The 24,605-nt window shown below is 50.9% G+C and overlaps 1 protein-coding gene across 17 annotated transcripts in view; it reads right to left on the reverse strand.

Moving 5' to 3' along the window:
* TACC2 (transforming acidic coiled-coil containing protein 2) overlaps positions 1 to 24,605 on the reverse strand; it is a 206,033-nt gene that overhangs the window by 37,942 nt on the left and 143,486 nt on the right. For 11 of the 17 annotated variants that reach the window (XM_077877359.1, XM_077877366.1, XM_077877365.1 and 8 more), the window contains 2 exons: positions 12,602 to 12,747; positions 1,644 to 2,958 (listed from right to left, as the gene is read on the reverse strand). In XM_077877359.1, coding sequence (XP_077733485.1) covers positions 1,644 to 2,958; positions 12,602 to 12,747 — 1,461 coding nt within the window. The remainder of the gene's footprint in view (positions 1 to 1,643; positions 2,959 to 12,601; positions 12,748 to 24,605) is intronic. The other 6 variants (XM_077877369.1, XM_077877368.1, XM_077877358.1 and 3 more) reach the window with 1 other exon arrangement.

The raw sequence follows: 24,605 nt of genomic DNA on the forward strand, positions 1-24,605 counted from the left end.
TTATTCATGGTGAATGATGAATCTGGGGCTGTGGATTCATCACAGATGTCTGGGTGGTTCAGTCGGGTAAGAGTCTGCCTTTGGCTCAGATCATGATCCTGGGGTCCTAGAATCAAGCTCCACATAGGGCTCCCTGCACAGCGGGGAGCCTGCTTCTCCCTCTCCTCCCCCTGGCACGCTCTCTTGCTATTTCTGTCTCTGTCTCTCTCAAATAAAGAGAATTTTTTTTTTTTTTTAAATAAAGGACAGGGACATCTGGGTGGCTCAGTGGTTGAGCATCACCTTTGGCTCAGATCCTGATCCCAGGATCCAGGATCGAGTCCCACATTGGGCTCCTTGTAGGGAGCCTGCTTCTCCCTCTGCCCGTGTCTCTGCCTCTCTCTCTCCATCTCTCATGAATAAATAAATAAAATCTTAAAAAAATAAATAAAAATAAATAAAAATAAAAATAAAGGACATATTAAAAAACAAACAAAAAAATAATAAAGCTTCCAACACAGCTTCAACAGAGCGTCTAGGAAGAGCCTCGTTGGGGAGCCAATCTCAGAGGAGTCTTGAAATATTCGAGGCTAATGTCTGCTTAGAGAGCCTCCTCTCAGGAAGTTCCAGGTGCTTCTCAAATGTGAACCCCTTGGGGAGCCCAGAATGGCATGTAAAAAGGTCACTCTGTCTCCATTTGTACCAGGCAGAGTCAGAGGCGCCAGCAGCTGTGGTCTGCTCTGCTGGGTTGGTGCCAGAAGCCTGGTCCCTATGGCCTTGATCAATTACTGACCACACTTCATATGAGGGCAAGAGAGAGGCTCCAAGCACCATCCCCACGATGCTGGGAACCATGTCCTGAGCAGGGATCTGCGGCCATCCAGGTGACAGCTGGGTCTGGGGATGAATTGCAGAGGCCCAGACAGGAGGTCCTGGAGGGCACTCTCCCTGGCAAGTGTCGGTGGATACTTGAACCGACTATTAATGGCCTCCCAGGGATTATGGGGACTGTGTTCTCCCACTCGAGTTCCACTGATCTCTTCTGAACCTACAGGGCCTTGGAGTCTTGTTTGCAAAAGATGGCTAGAAAAAGGGAGGAAGACAAACGAGGTGCTTCTCACAGGTTGGCTGGGGTGCAAGGGGGGCATCCAGGCCAGACTTCTCGCTCATGGGCCTCACTCCTGGGCTGGTGTCCCATTAACAGGCAGACAGAAATACTCTAAATTCTAACAATATTTTAAGGGTAGATCTCCTAGCTTGTAGCCCACTCCAAAAAGCAATTCCCACGCAAAATAGGAAAAAGGCTAAGTCACCAAAGGGGGGTTGACCAAGTCTCTACAGGACAGTTCCCTGTCTATGGGCTCTCCCACAGTCCCCTGGAGTCAAATGTCAGGTCTCCAGCTGAAAGTAATGCTTTAAACCACTGCCACAATAAGTGAAAGATTGAGGACTCTAGACCCAAAGGGACATGTGGCTGGGAGGTGCCACCACCGCGGGCGCAGAGAGGAAAGGAAACAGGTATCATGTTGCAAACCTGGCAGCGTTACGGCAGGTGGGGGAAAGGTCAGGGCAGCCACGTCCATCCAGACACGAGACCCAGGGTCACAGCCAACGCGCAGCCCCGCCTCCGCCTCTAACCTGACCACCTGCACCCCTGAACTTACGTCTTTAGGGGCGTCTTCTTCTTCTTGGCGGGCTTGTTCAGCCCATCCCCATCCACTCCATTGGCTTCGATGGCACTGGCTGGGATCTCAAAGGAGGCTGGGGATTTAGAAGGTGAGCTGGGGGTTTTAGAGGACGTCTTAAAAGGGTCAATGGATTCATCACAGGCGTCTGGGTCAAAGTTGTAGGACTGTTGGGGCAGTTTGGGAGACTCTTGCATTTTTGAGGTGGAAGAAAAAGGGTTAAAATTGGGGTCATCCCACTTGTCAATATCAAAGGTATAGGTACCTTTAGCCATAGGGATGTCATTGGGTTCATCGGGGGATCTGGTAGGCGAGGCAGGAGTGTTGTCGAGTTTCTCGGGTGTTTTTTTCATCTTTGGCCTCCTTAGGGGCATTTTGGCAACTGGCTTTTTGCCTAGCTTTTTGGTGGGAGGGGGGTTTTCCTGCTGGGTGTCCCAACTACCCTTGTCCTCAGAATAGTCAAACTCCAGCCTCACCGAGAGCCCTTTGACGGGGGAGTCCTCCTGCCCCCCACTCTCGGACAGGGTCACCTCCGCTGCCTCCGGAGCCGTGGCAAGAGGCGACGGTTTCCTTCCAACAGGGGGTGAGTTCTGCACCCTGCCACTTCCAGACGCCGGGGGGATGGCCCCTTCGGCACCCTCTGAGTCCAGAGGGCAGGGAGCCTTGGGCACAGCAGCAAGATCCAGGGGCGCCTCCTCTGACACGGCCGGTCCAGAACCTTCCGTCTTGGCCAATTCCGGCTTTATCTCGAATGCTCTAGTCTCCTCGCTGGGGTCGGGACACTCTTCCACGGGCTCTTGTTGTGTCTCTTTCACTGGGGGGGTTTCCGTGGGTTTCTTAGTGGTCTGCTTCTTTTTTAAGGAAGGTGGCCTTGGTTTTTTAGTTCGCTTAAGGGTACTGGAAGCACTGCTTGAGCCCGTGCTATACGCATCTGGGGCCGGGGCCACGGCCTCGGGGTTGCCTGAGCAAGAAGCACCATCAAAGTCACTAGCTTGCAGGCTGAGAGATCGGGAGAGCGTGGACTTGGAGACGGGCACAGAATCCGTGGACTTCCTCCGCGTGCTCACTTTGCATTCCTGACTCTTACTAGAGTCTGAGCAGCGGGGCTCCAAGGTCTGGAAATCATCCACCAGCTCGATGCTGTCAAAGTCTAAGTTGTAAGTCCCACTGCTGGCTATAGGCTTGTCTTCATCGAAGACGGCAGAGAAGGAGTGTGATGGGGGGCGGAAGGGGCTCCCTTCCACCGAGCTGCTGCGGGGGCCATCGGGGACAGACGCCGGCTCGGGACCGCAGCCTGATAAGAGGAGACGAAGCAGTCAGTGAGGGACATCGGACCCCGGGGCCTGTCTCACCTTGTGCCAGACTACGGCCCTGCCCGCCCCTCCCCTGCCAGGCCCCCGAGGAGGGGCACAGGGCTTGGGGACAAAGCCTGCTCTCCCCCACACAACTGGCTTCAGATCCTGGACAGGGCTTACCCTCTGGTTCCTCATCTGTAAAGTGGGAGTGACAAGGGCTGTTTAGGAAAGAGCTCATATCATTCAGTCATTCCAAAAACCTTTACCAAATTCCCAGTCGCGACCAGGCACCATTCTGGGAGCTGGGATTCAACAGAAGAACAAAACAGACAAAATTCGTGTCCTCCTGGAAGTTCCATTTTTCAGGGAGAAGACAGTTGAGAAACAAATAAACAAGCACAATGTACAGGCTGCCAGATGGTGATAAGTACTACGGAGAAAAATCAAGCCGGGGTAGGGGCGTTGCGATTTTAAAATAAAGTAGTTGGCAAAGCCCTCCAAGGAGGAAATACTTAAGCAAAGATCAGAAACAAGGTAAAGGAGGATAAAACAAGGAGCCAGGAGGATATCTGGGGGGCTCGAGGGGTTGGGGCATCACAGGTAAAAGGAACAGCAAGTGCAAAGGCCCTGGGGCAGAAGCACGCCTGGTGTGTTAAATATCAGAGGCCAGTGTGACTAACGCAAGGGAGAGGAAGACAGACATTACCATCATCAAGCCTGTTCTTGATTACTAAGAGCTTGTTGTGAGGAACAACAGGGAGCCCCAGTGTGGGGGCTCCCAGGGCACTGTGGTAGGACTGAGCATGTCCTGCCTGCTACTTTGTCCCTGTCCCTATGCCAGGCGTCCCCTGTAATCTCTCCCTCCAGCTCTGCCTGCCACGCTCCTCTTCTTGGCCTTTCCTCTGATCCATTCCCTCTCCTCTCTTTGCTGCTCTTCTTCCCAGCTTCCTCACCCCCACAGCCCCTGCCGGCTACAGAGGCTGCCCCTTATTTCAAAGCGCACCGTGCATGCTCCACTTGTTGGCCACAAGATGCTCCATCACCTCTGGACCCCTCCGCTCTGGGGGATCTGCCCAGCCTGGCCTTGGCTTGGCTACCCTGGGCTCTGCCCACACCAGGTGGTTCCTTTCATGCATTTCCAGCTCACAGCTGTCCGGGCAGTCGGGACGCCAGAAAATGATTGGCTGGACATCCAGCAATATGTCACTGAACAAAGGAGGGCAAATGTTGCAAAGAGGTCCACAGAAGAAGGGACTGGAGAGTTGGCACAGGTGCAGCCCGGGACAGAGTCATGCCCCCAAACATCCACCCCATGCCCGGCTGGGACAGCTGCCAGATAAAAGAGAGGATGTTCAGATAAATTTGAATTTCAGATCACTGAAAAAGGTATAAACACGTCTTGGTAATTCCTTGTTTATCTGGGATTCGGATTTAACAGGGCACCTTATATTTTTTATATACAGAATCTGGCAGCCTCATCCCAACAAATGAACAGGGTTTGGAAAACGCTCTGCTAAACCTGAACTGGCCTCTTGCTGTACATTTTCTCAGAGCAATTCACGCTCACTATTGCAAACGCCCAAGTAGTATTTGCGCGGTGCTTCCCAACTTTGCTCACGAGCAGATACTTCTTTTGGAGCACCTGGCGGAGAAATCCCAGCGGAGGAAGTGCCACCCGGGAGAAGACGACACAAACGAAGTCCAAGCCTCCTGAGTTCAGGAACTGGTCTGATTCACCTTAGCTCTCCCTTGGACTTGTCACACTTTCTCTTGCAATAAGCACCTCTAGAACTGAAGGCACCTTCTGGAAGCACATCTATTTGTGGTTCTAAACTGTCCCGTCTCTCCTGCACCCTACGCTACCCAGGCCCTACTTGGAGCTGGTGTCTTGCAAGACAGGCCCTTTTAAAGCCTCACGGCTCCTTCTACCAAATGATTCCTCTCTCACCTGAAAAACATTCCTGCCTCCTCCCTGCTTCCTTCTATAAAACCAACTCCCTCTCTACTTCTTCTGGGGCCTGGCACTGTCAACCCACCCCATCACAGCACAGGGGGGCCAGAAGGACCCAAGGACCCAGGGGAACAGCTGCCTTCACATGAGCCTCACAGGAAGGGAAGGAGCCTCACCCATCCCATCGTTTCCAAAGCAAGGCTCACAATCGCCAGCCTCCTGTCTCTCCCGGGCCTTCCGAGGACCTTCAGATGTCACTAGTTCCTTCAAATCATGCAACATGCAACCATCTGCTCACTTTTTGACCCAGAAGAAAAGCTCCCTGTCTGCTAAACACTCTTTCCTCTTCAGAACTGACATTCCCTAATTAAATCATCATGGACTAGGAAACCTGATCTTGCTGAAGAGTTTTTAGGCCTTGGCACTGCGCTCTGTCGGGATGGTGGGTTCTCTGGGCCAGAGGCCTACGCTTTTCATGACAGGGTGTTAGGCAGCATTGCTGGCTTCCACCCACCAGATGCCATTGGCACCTCAACCCCAGCTGTGACAACCGAAAATGTTTTAGGGGTGCCTGGGTGGCTCAGTCAGTTAAGCATCTGCCTTTGGCTCAGGTCATGATCCCGGGGGTCCTGGGATTGAGCCCCACATTGGGCTCCCTGCTCAGCGGGAAGTCTGCTTCTTCTCTTCCCCCTCCCCAGCACTCGTGCATGCTCTCTCAAATAAAAAAATAAAATCTCAAAAAAAAAAAAAAATGCTTCTAAAAATTGCCAAATGTCCCGAGAGGCCTCATCATCCCTGGCTGAGGACCACTGTCTTACTGTGTGGTAGTTAAGAAGGTTATTCTATAGGGCTTATTACAGGGCTGGGAGGGCCCTTCAAAGCACTCTTCAGAGGAACCCTGGATACGGACCCGAGAAAAGGTCACTGCCACATAGAGGCCCTGAATTTCCAAAGCAAGTGTGATCCGACTGGGTTCGCAGCCCCACCCACTGGGGTTCTAAATTCCACACACCACATCTGCATGAAGACAATCTGTTCATTCATTCACTCCATGAATAAGCTGGGTGCCTCCCGTGTATCAGCCACTGTGGGGGTGCAGTGGACATAGAGGTGAGGAAAGACGAGACCCCAGATAGATCCATCTACCCCATCAGTGCAGACCTAGGCAATGCTTGTCCTGGCTCCAGGTTTGGGCTCAGTCTGATGACACAATGAGCATCCCTGGTTCAGCCAATGCAGGTTTGCTTGGCAGAAAGGGGGGATTTCCAGGGACATCAGTCAGCAGAGGACACCATGACCAAGTGCCACAGATGCGGTGGGGGAAATAGCAGACATTTATTGTCTCATAGTCTGGATGCTGAAGTCCAAGGTCAAGGTGTCAACAGATTTGCTTTCTCCTGAGGCCTTTCGTTGGCTTGCGGATGGCCGTCTCCTCTGTGTCCCCACATGGCCTTTCCTCTGTGTGGGCTCATCCCTGGGGCCCTTTCCTCTTCTTACAGGGACACTAGTTCTAATGGATCAGGGCCCCACCCTTCCAACCTCATTTACCCTTAAACATCTCTGTAAAGGTCCTACCTTCAATACAATCACACTGGGGCTTAGGGCTTCAACAACTGAACTTGGGAGAACACAATGTCCTCTGCAACACCAGTGGAGGGCAGTAAAACCCCCAAACTAAGGTTAAAAACAAATGTGTTTGGAAAGGAGGGAATTCCAAGCAAAGACAGAAAGGCACTGAGGGGTGTCTCTACCCCGTGGACATCACCTTACCATCTCCCAAGGCCACATTCCCTAGCCCTGTGGGGCTGCTTCTCCCTGGAGTACTTAATGCCAGCTTTGCTGGTGCTTCTCTCTCTCCCACTCACCACTACCCACCCCCCAACTTTGGGCAGAGATCCATGGGCCCAGAGGACCAAACGTGTCAACGCGTGGCACCCCAGTGCTCCCAGACTCTCACCTTCAACCAGCAGATCAATGTGAATGGCTCTCATAGACAGGGGACATAACTTCACATCCTCTAAGTACATGAGTAATAATCTATTACGATTAATGTTTATTCTGGAAAAGGTCTCCATTTGAAGTAGGCTAATGAGATCCAAATGGAGCATTATTGGTCTTTAGGTGGCATTTTACTGGTAGCTGTGGGCTCAGAGCAAATCCATGATGAATGCAGCACTTCCCAAACTTGCCTATCCTGAGACACATCCCCAGGGAGTATGGCACAGCTGGGGTGAGGGCTCCGAACCCCCATTTCTCACGGGTGCTACAGGCCGCCCATGAGCAGGGAAGTCTGGGGGCTGGGCTGGCTCACCGCACCTGCTCCCTATCAGGACCTGAAAACCTCCAGGGGCAACAGTTTAATATCTGGCCACAGAAATGGTTTGGAGGAGGAGCCTGGATTGGCTTGGATTGACCTTTGAGGTGAGCTCTGATTGCCTGCAGGGATTTTGCCTGGAGATAGGGGGCATGAGGAGGGTGGAAGTGGCAGCAGGGGCGGTCCCTGTGTGCCCACCCTCCCATATTGTCACCAAGCCCAGAATGGGCCAACAAGAGAGGCAGGAGGCCCATGAGAAGCCAGCTGCTCCTCCGGACCAGGAGGGCCTTCAGATTCTCACAGACACCCTGCTGGGCCCTGAGGACCACTAGGTCCAACCCACTGGGTCTGTGCCCGCTGCCTCCTGGACGCCTGCCCTGATCTCACACGTCTATCTTCTCAAACCTTCCTTCAAATGCCAAAATCTGAAGATGGAGCAGCACGGCCCGAGGCATTGTGGGGAGTGACAAGTATTAACCAGGGTGTCTTTGCTTAGAGATGGAAGTTCTCTATGCAAACCAGCTCATTCCTACCAGAGCCCACCGTGTGAGCAGCCAAATGAAGCCGCCCCAGTTAGGATGGGAGAACATAAAAGGGACCTCGCAAAGAGTGCAAGGAGCAAAGAGTGACATCTCCCCAGGGGCACCAGGAGCACCGTGGGGGCTGGAGCGTGCAGTCCCGCTGCAGGGCAGCGTGCAAAGCCTGGGGCTGGGTGCCGGCTCTGCCTGGGGCACACTGAATGTCCCTTCTCCCCTGCCCCGGGGACTGCTGTCTCCTGCATCCTCCGGGCCAGAGCTCGGCGGCTTCCTCCCCCGACCCCACGTCCTGCCCTGGCTCTCCCCACACAGGGCTGCCGGCCGGGCGGGCCACTGTCCACCCCTGGCCAGGCCCCAGGGAAGCACCGGGCTGTCTTCCTGTTGACAAACTCCGTGCTTCTCACTCCTGGGAGGTGGGGAGAGGCACCGGCAGGGGTGACTCTGACAGTGGCCACTCTGCTCTTTCAGCCTGTGTTCCCAGACTTCCCCCCACCTCCCACCTCCCCTCCATGTCACAGGGGGCATGAAACCAGCAGTTCTGGAAGCGCTTTCTCTACGAGCTAAAGAAGATAGCATCGCGACGGATCACTAGGACACCACACGCCCCAGTGCGGACTCCAGCCGAGTCAGGGCTCACGGGCCCCAGGTGACACAGACCCTGGCTCTGCCGCTGCTCAGCTGGGTGACCCTGGCCAAAGCTCCGTAACCTCACTGTGCCTCACTGTCACCGTCCCCAAAACCACCTCGCAGGGGTGGCATAAATCAGAGGTCATCCTTCTAACAGTACCTGCTGCAAGGAAAACATGCACAAATGTGACCTGTTGTTCTAGCTGTAGCAGGACAACAGTCCCAGGGCCCAGCTCATCCTCTGTCCTGGGAGGAAAGGAGCTACTCACCTGGGTATGTTGGGCCCATGAGCATCGTGAAATCCTTGTGCACCTCGCGGGGCCATCAGGGGCCACTGAGCGGGGCTCAGAGAGCAGTCAGTTCCCCCAGGAAAGTCATTAAGGGAAATCAGTGCTCGCTCGGAGGCTCGGAGCCCCTCCAGATTCTTGGTGTGCCCACCCTCCTCCTGCAGGTGGACACCTCTGAGCCTCAGCTGAAAACCAGGCATTCTCGTGAGGACAAAAAGTGAGAACCACTTAAGCTCCCAACACAGGGCACAGCCGTACCAGGACACGGCAACCCTTGTGCATGTGAAAGTGACACCCACTCCCTGTACCCCTGCCCCAGGGAAGGTTGGGAAGGCCCTCACCTGGCTGGGCTCCCGGATGCCTTCCTATCTCTCTGTAGGGGCACCCCTGCCCTGCAGACTCAGGGGAGAGGAAGGTAAGTAATAATGTGTATGGAGACATGGTCCCCTGGGGGACAGAAGCCACTGGGTGTGCTGAGCTCCTTTCTGAGTCCCCCTAAAGACACTGGCCACGAACAACCATGTGGAACACAATCAGTGCCTCAGCAAAGGCCACCCTTCCCCTGCGGCAGAGAGGAAAGGTCTAGAGCACGCAGGGCAGTGTCTCCAGTCACCTCCAAGGCCCCAAGACGGGCCTTCCTGGGCAGTCTCCCAGCGAAGGGAAGAAAATAGGCTTCACCACAGGGGAAGCAATGTCCCCGGAGGGAGGGCAACCATCGAAGGAGCCCACCTCTGGTATCACAAAACCAGGCTCAGCTCACTGACCATCCGCTTGCTGCCCACCTCACAACTGCTTGTCCATCCTCTGCCTTGGGGTACCTTAATGCACCAGCTCGCTTCACCTGCAGAGAGCAGCCTGGTTTCCCAATGGAAAGGAGTCAAGAGTTCTGGGTTCTGATCCCAGCACCCCTCATGGAGGGCGAGGTCTGGAATCTCCACCTCCCACTGGGGGAGCAGGTAATGTTACACAGGGATGTGAGCACAGGGGGATGATTCTGGGCTGAGCTGGTTATGAAACTCAAAGAGAACCCAGCACAGGCCTGGCACGCAGTGGACACTTAAATGGGAGCTATTGTTTATTTCTACGTATGCCCCACACTGGCCACCATACGGCAGCCACACACTGTGATCTCAGAACCAGGGAAGGCCAGAAAGGGAAGGAGGACCCTGGGGGGCTGGCAGGCTGCCCTCTTCATTTTACGGGTAAGAGAAAACCGGGCTCAGACAAGCTGCATCCTGGCCCAGTCCAGCCTAGATGAAGGGCATCCCCCCATCCTCCTGTCCCCAGGGCCACATACATGCTGGCAGGACCCAAAGTGAGGCCACTGCCTGATTGCTTCCCACCATGTGGGTTTCTAGGAGAGCAAATCAGGTCTTTATTCACAGCCAAGGGTCTAATCTATCATTTCATGTGGCTCTTCTGGCACCTTTAGCAATATTCCAGGCACTTTGCAGAGGAAAGCCAAACAATAGGTATCTCCCTCGGTGCCCTTTCTTTCCTGCGGTTCTCCGAAGGAACCTTTCTCCCCCTCTAGCCACCTCTGAAAGCAGGTACACCCGCCTACTCACACCTCTGCTGTGCCCCACGCTGTCTGCAGAATGGACCAGCAGACTTTTCTAACAAGTGCAGCAAATCAAACAGATCTTTGTACAGCCCAATCCAGGGGGGCTCTAAGCAGTCACGATCCCAACCGTAAGAGTCCTCATTATGTAAGCGGTTTATATTTAGCTTCATTGGAGTTTTCCAAGAAAGAGAAGCAGAAAATCCCTGTTCAAAGACTCCAACTGATGTCGTGAAAAGTTCTGTGGGGCTGTGGCTCGGGGCAATTACCAGCTCCAACCCCTTCTGGGTGGCGGTTGTCTCTCAATCCCCTGTGATGCTCATTCTTTCCGAAGCTGCCGTCCTAAGAAAGAGGCCGGTGCTGTGCGTGTTTGTTTTTAAGAATGGAGATTGTTCTTTGCTTTGTTGAAAAGCAAGTCAGGCAGAAGGAACGACAGGCCACAGGAAAGAACAGAAGCACCAAATCATCCCCAGATGCTCCCAGGATGAGTGGCTGGAAATTCTAGAAGGCATGCATCAGCTCACATCCTTCCCTGTGCATGCACTTCCGTGGAGCAGGTGGATGGACCCTACACTGTAATACACCATCATCTTCTTCTCAATTCTTTCCTAAAGTATCCCACCCATGTGTGGGCATGAACTTGTACCCACAAGAAAGGATAGTTTACTTCCAATCACATGTTTGATCTAGGGCTTACAATCTAAGGGTGATTTTTTTTTTTTTGCAGTATTACAGGAAATGAATTTTTAGATGTTTCATAATATGGAAGAAAAAATGGGAACGCTAAAAAGCTCTCAGCAGTCCTTCTGGCTCCTTCTCTACTTTAAAACCAGATAAATTGCAATAATTCCCCTCTCAGGGCCCAGCCCCCAGGCTAGCCATGCAGAATCAGATCCTACTAGCTGATGAGCTGTCAGAGACGGGAGAGTATGAAAATCGTATTTGTCAGACACCAGCGAAGACATCTACCCTCCCCAAAACTGGTCCTAACCCTTTTCCCCAGGACTGGGGAGCAAATCTGCTTAGGAATCGGCCCCAGAGTGTCTACCCTTTCTAAAATAATGGCCTGTTTGAACCCAGGACAGGTGGAAAGAATTCTACCCTTTTTTTTGTAAAACCAATATCAAGGTCAAAATGTCATTTGACTTTACAGTTCCCCTGGCTTCTGGCCAGGGTAAGAGGATGAATGGAGGCCCAGCCATCAGCTTGCTCCTTCTCCTCCCTCACCTGGGGTGGCCTTGAGCACAGGTGTGTGGACACCCCACCTGTGGGTCTCGGCCCCATCCTTGGTTCCTCCAAGATACAAACATGAGTAAAGTCAACCTGGGAAGATGGGCCATGGGAAGGGGACCAGATATGCCCAGGAAGTGGCTGCCCCTAGGAATCCAGAGTGTGGTCTAGGAGATTGGCCCTGCAGCCTCACCACGTAGAGAGGACTGTGGCTGGAGGAAAGTCAGAGTGGGGCCCTCTAAAATACACAACCCAATGCAGGAAGGTAGTGCAGGTCTAAGGACAGTACTACCCAGCCCCCTAATCAGCTGCTGGGCCATTTCTGGGACCACCTGGCCCCTGACCAGCCTGTAGAATCACTTCTGGGACCACCTGACCCCTGACCAGCCTGCAGGACCATTTCTGGCAGTCCCCATTCTCCTTCCAGCTCTCATATTAAACTTCCATGCTGGAGGTAGTCCCACTCCTGCTGGTGTAACTGGAGGATGCACACACAAAACACGAGCCAGGTGAGTAGGCTGAGACTGGGGACCGAGATCTATCCCATCCCCTCCTACCTCCAGCAATCATACTTGAAAGGTAGGGAAAGGTCTGTGTTTTAAGTCACACTAGGGAGACAGGATGCTGGAAAGTGATAGGAAATCAGGGGACTTGTGGTTAATGAGGGATAAATGAACCATCCTGCATGGGTTTGGGTATCTCTGGCTTTCTCTTCTTTCCCATTTACTACATACCTCCATTCCCCAGCCCCTGGAGGCTATGGTCTTTACGCAAATGCAGATTCATGTGGGCTGTCTAGAACTAGTGTTCTTATGGGAATCAAGGGCCAAATATTAGAACCCAAGATAGGATTCCACACAGAAACCTCCCAGACCCACTTGTCCCCTCAAACCCAATTCTGGATGCCAAGTGAAAGGTACCAGGACTAAATGAGTGGTTTCCCCACAGGCCAGCCCTAAACATCATCAAAGCAAACAGAATAATCCACTGTATCTGTTCACTCAGATACAGTGAGCAGAGCCTGGAGCAGAAAGACGCCAGTGGCTGGGGAGTGTCTAAGGAGCTCCAGTGGGTACCCCCCAACCAGCTGCCCCAGCCCAGGGCTGCTCCCAAGCTTCCCCGGGGGAGCACCTGACCTTGGTTACCTGGTTCTTCCAGGGGAGGCTGTGCGCTGATCTCAGGCTCTAGAGTGACTTCGGGGGGTGGCGGGGGTGGGGCTGGTGGAGCTTTGACAGGAGTCGTGGACTCGGGAGTCTCAAATGCTTCTTCAGAGTCAGAACTCCTGATGGAGAGAGAAGGAGAAAAGCACAGGATTAGGCAGGGGCCAGGGCTGAGTCTGCTCCGAGGGGCCGGGGGCCAGCACTGCTGAGGCTGTGTGGCCCTCTGACCCCTACCCGGGACAGCGAGATCCAGGCTTGTTGCCCAATTTAACTGTTCAAGGAAAGATGTGAGGAAAGTCATTTCCCAGCATGATTCCCAAGAGGGAATCTCATTATCACCAGCTTTGTTCCCAAATGATGTATGCTTTGAACTAAGCCCCGTGAGAAATACATATTTCTGGCCTCAGTGACAAATACAAACACAAGGGAACCTTTGATCAACTCTGGCACCAATTCAGTCAAACTGATATTCCCAGAACACATTACGATGCCATGGTTCCAACACATCATAGGGTCCATACTCCATGAAACCAAATTTCATATGGTCTCTCGCCCCATCATTCTCTCCCCTGCCCTTCCTTCCCAGAGCTTCTCATAACTTATTCTAGATTTATTCACTTCCTCATTGTGTTATCTTTCTCATCTACTGAGCTCCAAGGCCATGAGGGCAGCAAGCCTTATTTATCACAGCATCTCTGAGCCTAAGCCAGGAGGCAATGAATAAATATCTGTTGAATGAATGAATGAACGAACGAACGAACAAAAAAGTAAGCTGACAAGCCAGCTCGCTGGAGGATGTACCAGACCAAGACATTAAACCCAGCCTGCTGACCTCACTGAGAACGATAATAACCGCTGCTGCTCTGCTGGAAGGTCTGCTCTCAAGGAAGATTCTTCATCCAGGGAACGGGACCAAACTTCCACCCCAAGGACATCCGACTCAGAAATAAGAGGGAGGCTGCTCAATAAACTAAAGCCTTGTCCTGGACTCTAGAAAACCCAGAGCAGATAGCCCTTCTCCATCATCCTGCTTCTCCCAGGGGCTCAATTTTGAGCCAAAAAGAATGAGACCTCTGGAGCCAAGCATGTGTCCTTAGGCTGCAGGGGCAGCTCCTCCCTTGCCCAAGATGCCCTGGACCAACCTCACTCTGAGGATGCCAGAGTACGAGCGACGGCAGCAGCATCCCCTGGGCTGATTCCCACCTCGAGATATCGTAGAGAGACTAAAATGCCATTTATTCATTTGCAACAGGGAAGGTAATCATCAAGAGGGTGGATACTCAGGACTGCTGCTGGCAAAAGTGACCCAGCAGACAAATCTGGGTGAAGACACACAATCAGAGGGTGACGAACCAGGTGAGTCTAGAGCATGAAATGCTCACGTTGCTGAGCTCATGCTGCTGAGGGTCAACGGACTAGTGACCTCCACGCAGGACAGCATCTTCTAAAGACTATCTGCCAGCAGGCGGAGAGAACCAGGAACCAAGCCAATCTCCTCCACCGTCAGCCAGCACAGGAAAAAGGAGCCATCCGGCGAGTTTTCCTTCAGAAGAATCTACACATTGACGTTTTTTACAACTTGTCAGTGACTCATTTTATCAGCACCAAAGACCCCACCCCCAAGAACCCTGGCTCCTCCAACCAGCCGCAAGGCCCTCCAGGGACCCAAAGAGACAGAACAGAAACCTCAGAGCTGCTTTTGACGAGATCCAATGAGCTGAAGCTTGCACGCTATCAAGTTTCACGCGTAAAGACTGAACCCACACAAACAGGATGGGGGCCAGCTGACTTTTTACAAACACACATTAATATCAAAGGCCTTAGCTTTTGTCTGGGGGATGTGAGGATACACACGTGGACGACAGCAGATCAAGGTAGCGGAGTTTTGCAGGGCCTGTTCGCCAGCATGAAAAACACAAGGACGTCACGCACTGGAGAATCAAAGAGGAATAAGAGATCGGGTCCCCCTGGCGGGCCCTGGATGTCACCCTGCCCCCCGTCGCTGCACGCGTCAGGACAAGGCGCACGGAGCCAACTTGCCTCTTTCCAGAGCTTCCTTGGAGGGCCATCAGGCTGGAGTCTCCACTGCTGGTCACCGCAGTCCACATCCACTGGGCCCATTCCACCAAGGGCCACATCCGCCAGGTCGCAAAAGCCATCTCTGCCGAAGGACAGCCTCTGTCCCGTGAGGTCCCACCCCTGATCCCCTTGCCGTACCCCTGGGATCTAAATGTGTCCAAGATGTCAGGAGGAAGTTAGCCACACTGCCGGCCACGGACGCGGTGAGCTGCTCCAGCGTGCGGTGGAGGCACGGAGTGAACGGCTGCGCTCTTCCCGGGGCTTCTGCAACCCTGGGCCCTGGCGACGTGCGGCTTTAGAGCACAAAGGACCCCTGCTCTTTCCCAACAGCACAAGCAAGCGACAGGGAGGGCCGGATGCTCTCGGGTCCGAGCTGCTGAATTCCAATGAGGTCCCCCCTGCTGCAGCTGCCTGGCCGGTGCACCTGCTCAGAAGGAGCCACATTCACCGCTGCCCGCGCGGGCGGGAGAGGGCACACCAAGCCCCTTTGTGGTCCCTTGCCTGTTTACCACGAACCACTTCTGCATCAAAACACCACGGGCGACCGTGGACCACAGGAATGGCATTTACTTCCGGTGCTGCCCGCGTGGTGTTCACATTTCCGCTCCCTCTCCCAGGAGCAGAGAGCAAGTTAATTAGAGGAGGCGGATGGCAGCTTTTTTAATTAGCTCTTTTCCCCCTGTTCAGTTTCCCAGAGGGCTCAGAAACATTTCCAAGAGCAGGGATTTCTGCAGTCCACCCACAAAGAGCCTGTACATAAAAATAAAGCAGCACTTTGGAGTCCCAATGCATAAAAGCAGCTCCCCTCGGCTGTTTGATGTTTTTTTTCCCTACTAGAAAAAAATAAGTACAATAAATTATTCTGTTAAGGCTCCATGCACTTTCAAAATGAAAGAAAGGGAAATTAATTTGCCGCAAAGATGCATCAGAAAGAATGTGCCACTCCAGTCCGCTAAAACGTCTCTAAATTAGAGGAAAATGCATTTACCAGGATATGCATACACGATATTTTCTATACAAGGTAATATGGAAATACACGCAAATAAAATAAGATGTATGTCTTTCCATAAAAGATAGCTCTTAATGACCAGTCATGAAATACGAGGACTTTAATTCCTAGCATGAAAAGCTTTATCATAGTTATATGCTGAGCTGTTCCGTTCTGTGTCAGGCACCGGGCTAGGCCCATTTGTACCTTTCTCCGTAGTCTCCAAAAACAGCCTGCCTGCTGGAGAACAGGCCCATTTTCCAGATGGCATAACAATGGCTTAGGGAAGCAAATTACTTTGCCCTTGGCCATCTAGTTAGCAAGCACTGGAAGTTGGGTTCAAATCCAGAACTGTCTGCCTCTAAAATCTGCCCTCTTTTTACTGTATCAGTGGTTTCCAAACATTTTTGACAGTAGAACTCTTCTTCCAAATGAATCCTATGCACTGAGAAAAAAGCAGGATTTCATTTATTTTATAAGCTCAATTTAGAAGATATTCTTATGACAAAGTCCATCACTGGGAACAATAAAGCTATCTTGACAAACTTGATAACTTGACACCAGGGGTTTGGATGCCAGCGGCAGCCTGGGATCTGCTAACTGCTCCCCAGGTTGCACATTACCAGGCAGAGTCCTGATGCAGACTGATGAGTGACTGCAAACAGCACCTGTTTCTTAATAGTTTGTCCTGTGATCACGGATATTCTTTAATAAGGCAGACAGGGCCAAACAGCTACCTGACAGTACAAAACCAAATTAATCCATCGGCACAAGGCAATATGCTGGTGGTATCCAAGGCGACACAGTATGGAGGATCCAGAATGGAAGGAAAGATAGAAACACGTAACCCCAAGGGTGCCTGGGTAGCTCAGTGGTTGAGCGTCTGCTTTTGGCTCAGCGCATGATCCCCAGGTCCTGGGATCGAGTCCTGCATAGGGCTCCTTGTAGGGAGCCTGCCTCTTCCTCTGCTTATATCTCTGCCTCTCTCTCTGTGTCTCTCATGAATAAATAAAATCTTAAAAAAAAAAAAAAAAAAGAGAGAGAGGAAGAAACATGTAACCCAATGCCAAGTACAGAGAGACTGTGTTAGCCACGGAAACCAAACCTGCCAAGCTCCCCAGGTGTGTGTCAACAAAGTTTTAAAGTATTGTTTCAAATATTTCCTCGGATTTCAGAGAATATATAGTTCTGAGGTCCCACTGAGCAGAGTCTGAAAACCTCTGCTTCACACAATGAAGAAATCAGTCCCTCCACAGATGACACACTGTGTTAAAATACAGCACTTCGTGGAAACTGTCCCCAAAGCAAGACAGCTGGCAAAATGTAGGACCCTAGGGCTGTTGCGCTATCTTTTTGGTTTACTTTCAATAGTTTCATGTTTTACTTCTATGAACTGTAACAACAAAATAGTATAAGATCAGCACCCACACAAATACATCAATGTAAGTTAGCACAACACATGATAAAGTTAGCATAATATGATATAATCACACACATATACGTATATACACAAAAGCATGTGTGAATCTGTATGTGTATAAATAAAACATAGGTATCTCCCTTTTTTTAAGCTTATTTATTTATAATCTCTACACCCAACGTGGGGTTCAAACTCCAGACCCCAAGATCAAGAGTCACATGCTCTACCGACTGAGTCAGCCAGGGGCCCCAAAACATGGATATCTCTCACTAAAGAGGTGCTATAAATGTTGTTTTTTGGCTTCTCACTAAGCAGTTACATTTTGCTCAAGTCTTACAGGAGGTAATTCAAGGGCTTGGGAAAGTAAATCTCAAATACCACAGAATGAATCTTCCAACTCTGAAGATGGAAGAAAAATTCCCATTCCAACATGCTTATCACGTCCTTTTTTTTTTTTTTTTTAAGATTTTAGTTTTATTTATTCATGAGACAGAGAGAGAGAGGCAGAGACACAGGCAGAGGGAGAAGCAGGCTCCATGCAGGGAGCCCAATGTGGGACTCCATCCCATGACCCCAGATCACACCCTGAGCCAAAGGCAGATGCTCAGTCACTGACCCACCCAGGCATCTCTTATCACATCCTTCTAAACAAGCAAGGGAACTGAGGCCAGGGGAGCTGCGGTGACTTCCCAAGGTAACCAGCTCGTTTTGGCAGAGCCTTGGCTGGACCTTCAATAGAACCGGCCTGTTTTCATTACACACTGTGTCCAAGTATGAGCCTCCCCCATCCTAACTGCAGTGCCCTGGCACCTAACTGCATTTCCCTGCCAGGAAATCTAAAGTTACCTCTACTGAAGTGCTATCTCGTTATCAAGAAATAGTTCATTCTTCTTTCTTTCAAAGATTTTATCTATTTATTTATTTTAGAGGCAGGGGGAAAGAGAGAGAGCAGGAGCTGGGGGAGGGGAGGATGGAGAGGGAGAGAAAGAACTCCTTGCTGAGCGTGGAGGCCCATGTGGGGCCTGATCCCATGGTCCCCAGATCATGATCTGAGCAGAAACCAAGAGTCGGACACTCAACTAACTGAGCCAAGATGCCCCAAGAAGTTATCTACCTAGAAAGTTATCTATTTCTATGGCAAATTCTCAGAATTCTAGTGAAAGTGAGCCTGGGGATAGAGATCTTGGAACCACCCCCCAAGAGTGAAAGGCCACAGTGCAGGCACTCTAGAGGCAGGGGGGCTTCCCATGACATAAGCCCCACCCTCTCAGGTCCCCCTGGAGGGCCCACCTGAGCAAGAGGTAAGTGGCCCTCAGGCCTCCTTCCCTTTGAAACCAAACCCAGAGAGAGGCGACAGTGCTGACCCAAAGCTCTATGCCTTGGCTCACACCCTCCAGGCTGAAAGACACCTGCCATTCCTGAAGAGAGAGAGACCCTCCAGAAACAACACAGAGCTCTTGGCAGATCAGACCATCTCCCTCATCTCTGCATCTAAGAGTTTGATGGATTTGTGCAAGAAAGGGTATTTTTGAAATTGTCCTGCACTAAATTCTATCAAAATGCACCACATTGGACAGCCTTGTCAAGAAATGCGACAGTCCCTGTCGCAACACATGTGCATACTCTCGCACGCACACCCACACACACTTCCCTCCTCCCTAAAGCAGCTTGACCAGACTGGTCATTTTGGGGGAGGGGGGTTGGCCGGAAAGGCTCTTTCACTTCAATGTGCCCATCAGGCAGAGAGGAAAGGAACCTGCTCTGCAATATCGCTCTTCAACATTTAGGTCAAGGGAGAATGTCATTGCAACAGGACCAAATGCTAAGACATTTCTTGGATTGTCAGGTGACCAAGGAGGCCATGGTCAGATGCCGTCTTCCATGAACACAGAGCTAGTTCTGGCAAGCCAGGTTGCTAGAGTTTTCCAGGCTGATGCTCCAGGAAAGAACCAAAGCAGATGACAGCACACTTCTCCCAAGATTTCCGGCACCTAGCATCTGTCGGGTTGCTACAGCAGGTCCCATTTTCAGATTCAAGTAGCTAGCAGTTGGGGGCCACTTGGAGATACCATCGGGGGTCCAGGGGCACCAGCAGTCGACACACTGGCCGTTTCTAGGCTAGGTGGCATCTCAGGGAGGGAAGCGGCCTGGTGAAGGCTAAGAGCACACACAAATAAGCAACCCACTCAGATCCAATGGAAGATGGGAGACAGAATTTTCCCCAAGGCAATGAGCAACTGCCATAGAATTCCTTCCAAGGACGTCACTCACTGTAACTGGGTGAACTCAAGCAAGTCCCCTGACTGCCTGGGCCCTTGGATTACTTGTCCAATAAAGGGAAAAATAACTGTAAGGATAATCCCTTCCCCTGATTACTGCTGCTCTGATTCTGCCCGTGGCCTCCAGCCACTAGGAAGCTGGGGGAATGTGATCTGCTAGCAAGCTAAGTCTCCTATTTTATTTAGTCACAGCTACAGATTTGGGCATGAAGGAGAATCTAGAGCCTACACACTACGTGGGACGGCTGTCCTGCCAGGCCGCCTGTGAACAGAAGTACGTCCTGCAGGACACCGGGCCTCTCAGGGTGATCTTCATCCTTCCCTTGAGGTGCACACAGCCCACAAACCCCAGCGGCGGGGAGGGGGAGGAGTATTTCCAGAATGGAGGAGGCTCGGTGTGGTGTCGTGCATGTCTGGGTGCACACACACATGTGCCCAACGCAACATCCCTACACACACTTCGTTCTGCAACCACCTAATTTGCAACAACACCAGGCACTTAGCGGAAGAGACGCTCCAGTGGCTGAGTGCTTTAGGGCAGGCAGGGTAGAAAGAAGGCTGAGCCAGCAGCCCCGCGCTCCTGATGCCACCTGTTTGCAACTGGATCCTGGAGAAATGCCAGAATGCCAATCAAGTCTCAGGACTTGACAAAGAAAGGGACTCGACTGCCTCTTAATACCCTTGCCTTCTGCAACGATATCTCCGAAATCTCATCTGTGTCGCTGAACTCCTTGCTTGGGTAACCTAAGCTGGAATCTTTAAAGTCAGATTCTTAAAAATCTAACCAGAAATAAGATATTTATAGACATTAGCAAGAAAAGAAAAGAACACATGGAAATGAGAAAGACAGAAGAAGGAGCTTTCTACAGACTATCGTTAGGAGTCCTTCCCTTTTCTCTAGCGAGAACTCCAGAACACCCTACCTGGTCAGACTGTGAGCAAGCAAACCAGCCAGCTAAGACTTCACCGGCGATCAAGGGAACACAAAAACGTCTCTGTTCAACTACGTGTGCTAAAGATTCGGCACTTTCCTTGATGAAAAGCTCTTCTGGTATTGTCTGACAACACACTTATCCTTCTTTTATATACTATTCTGGTAGCTTTGTGCAATGGACTGGATATGTGTGTCCCCAAAATTCATGTTGAAATCTCGTTCCCAGTGTGATGGATGTGATTCGAACCTGATCCAGCCCTTGGATAAGGATAAGGATAAGGATAAGGATAAGGATAAGGATAAGGATAAGGGTGTCCTTATAAAAGAAATCCCAGGGAACCGCCTTGCCAGGCTCTCACCAGACACCGAATCTGTTGATTGGGGATTCTCCAGCCTTCAGAACTGTGAGGAATAAATGTTTGTTGTTGAAGCTGCCCCACCTATGGCACTTTTGTTTTACCTAGCCTCAACAGACCAAGACAGTTTGGTACCTAGTGTTTCTGAAACCAAAACAAATCAGAAAGGGCAGGGCAGACGGGTGTAGGGACAGCATCTATGAAGCCTGAGGATCTGTGAGACAGAAGGACCATAAAAGACGATGCAAGAACTCAGAAAGAGCATAATGTCTGGTCACCCACTAGGGCAGGCTTCCCCAGCACCTGGCAAGTGCCAGACCCGCCCCCAGCACCACACACTGTTGACGTGGGCGTGGTAGGTTCACGTGTATAGTCAGCAGAGCTCCAAGTTGAGTAATAAGTAGGAAAAAACAGCAAATTAAGGAATTATATATAGTATGAGCTTATTTGGGATATGATAATTATATAGAAACATAAATATACAGAAACATCCATGCACATTTACATAACAGACATATACCTGTGTAGAGACAGGAATATAAGTGCACAGAGGCAACATAAGTGTTGTTTTTGTAATCAGAAAAGATATCTCAGCATGAGTACACACTCGCTTTGCTACAGGGGAGGATGCTGGCCTGAAGAGGACAGGGCCCAGCCACGCTGCTGGGGACACCAGGGGCCTTCCCAGATCTGCTCAGCATGCTCTCCCCAAGCCCAGGTTTCCAGAATGCAAGGAATGGGCCTCGCCTGGGTCTGATTAGCTGGATTTTGTGCAGGGTAGCATGGTGTAAGAGGAGTGGACCAGGGGTTTGGGGCAGGGGCAGCAGCTGGAATATAGCCTTCCTCCCTGCACAGCCCAGGGCAGACACACCTGCCTGGGACCTGCCCTTTCAGGTGCTCCCACAACCAGCAGAAAGCACTCATCCTGCCTCCTGGGCTCACCATGTACAAGCCACAAACGTCTGCTGTCAGGGTCTTTTCCCAGGCAGGACCTGGGCACCAGGTTGGGGGTGCCTCCCCCAGGGACTGCTCATCTCAGCCAACCTTACAGCTTGTTCTTCAGCCTCCTCACCTCTCTTCCCACCTGACCCCCACAACAGGCAAGGCATGGGGATACAGGGACATTGTTCCACGACAATCTCAGTAGGATTTGTCACCTGTTCTGGGCCAAGCACCTGGGCGGCCAAGTCAGACACACCAGCAACCTGCTCTCAAGAAGCTCATGAGCATCCTTCTGGGGCCCGAGGTTGAAAATCCAGAGCCAAGGGGACCTGTGACTCATTGAGGGGCTAAAGAGTCCCACGGGGCAGAGCCGAGACAAGAGCATAGGTCTTGTGCCCCTTGTCCCAAACCAAGTGGCTTCTTCTGTGACCCCAGGGCTCCTGCAAACGGCAGCTAGAGTCTGCAAACATTTGGGTGCCATCGGATTTCCAAGGCATCCTCAGCTCTGGGGTGATGGATCAAACAATGGGGTTTCCGCATCTGGATTCATGATCCCCATGGGGGCACCTGCCAGGCCAGCCTGGATCCCCTGTCCTCGGCCCTTTTCTCTCATGCTCTGCTGTCCCTCGCCATACCTTAGCCTGTCCCTCATTCAACCACCAAGGGCGTGTCCAAGTGGCCCCAGCCCTGCCCTCCTGACTACAACCACTTGAGGTTCCTGGAACCTACCTTGGGTGACAGGGGAGGTTGTGGACACCCAGACCCTTGGGGCCCCCCAACTGCCTTCTTCAGGGGGCTCAGGCCAGCCCCTGAATTCTGCTACCCTCACTGACTCACACCTCAGAGGGCGACAGACATCACAGGGTCAAGGGCGACGCAAGTGCTAACCAAGCTCAGAGCAGATTCTTTCCACTCAGCAGAACAAGGGTGGTTTCGGCCTTAGTATTCAGGGCTCCCAGGTTCTTTATGTCCAAAGCACCCTCACCTAAGTGTCTGTCTGTCTCCATATCTATTTCTGCGTGTCTCTGAGACTCTGAATTGGGCTGGGTTTCTATTTGTCCTAGAGTCTCTCAGTATTTGTCTCCCTCTCCTCTGCTCTCCCTTCTCCCAGTGTGCGTGTGTGTGTGTGTGTGTGTACACATGCCCCCCACCCCGTTTCTCCAATCCCCCCACCCCCATCTCTGGTCAAAAGGAGGAAAAGCACATTTGGAAGCTGCCTCCTAATCTGAATCCTGCCCTTTCCATCAACAATAAAAGCTCGTGTGTTTTGACTTTAAAATTCATCACTTAAAATTTCGCCTTTAGAGTAGTCCTTCAAAGATTTGCAAATTTTTTTTTTTGCAAATTATTATTAATAACAACAACAAAGGATTTGAGGACTTTCCTGCATCGGACAACATCCCTATACTCGTCTCTTCTTAATGTTTCAGCATGAATTCATTACTGAATCACGTTGAGGTCATTGCATTTAACATAAATATTTGACCTGTGAACAACACAGGGGTTTGGAGCACCAACCATCCCCCCTACCCATGCAGTCAAAATCCAAGTATAACTTTTGACTCTCCAAAAACTTGACTACCAACAATCTACTGTTGACCAAGTACCTTACTGGTAACATAAAGAGTTGATTATCATGTATTTTATATGTTACATGTATTATATACTGTATTCATACAAGAAAGTAAGCTAGAGAAAATATTATGAAAATCATAAAGAAGAGAAAGTATTGAAAAAACACATATAAAAGTGGGGAAGAGAAAATATTACAGAAATCATAAGGAAGAGAAAGTATATTTATAGCCCTGAACTGCAACAGAAAAAAAAAAAACCCATATAAAAGTGGAGAAGAAAAAAATATTAAGGAAGAGAAAGTTATTTATAGCACTGAACTGCATCGGAAAAAAACCCATATAAAAGAGGAGAAAATATTAAGGAAATCATAAGGAAGAGAAAGTATATTTATAGCACTGAACTGCATTGGAAAAAAACCACATATAAATGGAGCCTCGCAGTGCAAGGGTCAACTGTATACACTTTACAGGCAGATTTCACCCAGTTTGCTAAACCCCCCGAGCAGCCCCCTGTGAGATCGAAGCAGCTGGGATAACAAATCACAGCATCACATCCTCCTGCTGAGACTGCTGACCTTGAGTGAGCCTTCCCAGACCTGAAGCTTTCCTGATTTAGAGAGTAGGTTCAGTCATTGTTATATTTCATTTATCTGAAAATCAGTAATTCCGCACCCCCCCCCCCGCCCCCAGCATTGCCCAGGGGTGATGCTCAGCCAATACCTCCCCCAGCTGGTCTCTGCAGATCAAAGACAAACTCTCCCGGAAAATTCCTTCCCAGCTCTGCTAAATAAATGGCAACGTGTGGTCCACTGTGTGTCTCAATGATGACTTTGCCCCAGAAGCAAAATGTGGCAAACCTGGGCCGGGGATGGGATGGCTAGAACTCTTTAGTAAGAAGCCTGACATTTAGAGAGTTTTAAAAGCTTGTTTTCTACCAATGTCTGCAAACAGTGCTTTTGTATGAAAAGGGAGCACTTAAATCCTCTGTCCCTTTCCTTCCGATCTCTTGATGTGACCACTGATGTGACCACGAGGAAAAGAATGGCTTGTAAACAGCCTGCCAGTTGCAGAGAATAAGTATTGTTCAATGCCTTGAAAACGTGCATTTCTCTTAAGGCACTGCCTACTTCAGGATATTTTCACACCATTCTCTCATACATAATGCAGCCACATCGCTCAGTCTTTGACCCACTTATTAAAAAAATTCTAAACAGGGGGGCGCCTGAGTGGTGCAGTTGGCTAAGTGTCAGACTCCTGATTTCAGCTCAGGTCATGATCTCAGGGCTGTGGGATCGAGGCCTGGAGCCTGCTTGAGATTCTTCTGTCTCCCCTTCTGCCCCTCCTCCCCCAAATAAATAAATAAAATCTTTATAAAAAATTCTCAACCTGGGCACCTGGGTGGCCCAGT

Source organism: Canis aureus, chromosome 29 (genome assembly GCF_053574225.1).
Source record: "Canis aureus isolate CA01 chromosome 29, VMU_Caureus_v.1.0, whole genome shotgun sequence".
In the NCBI taxonomy this organism is placed as follows: domain Eukaryota; kingdom Metazoa; phylum Chordata; class Mammalia; order Carnivora; family Canidae; genus Canis; species Canis aureus.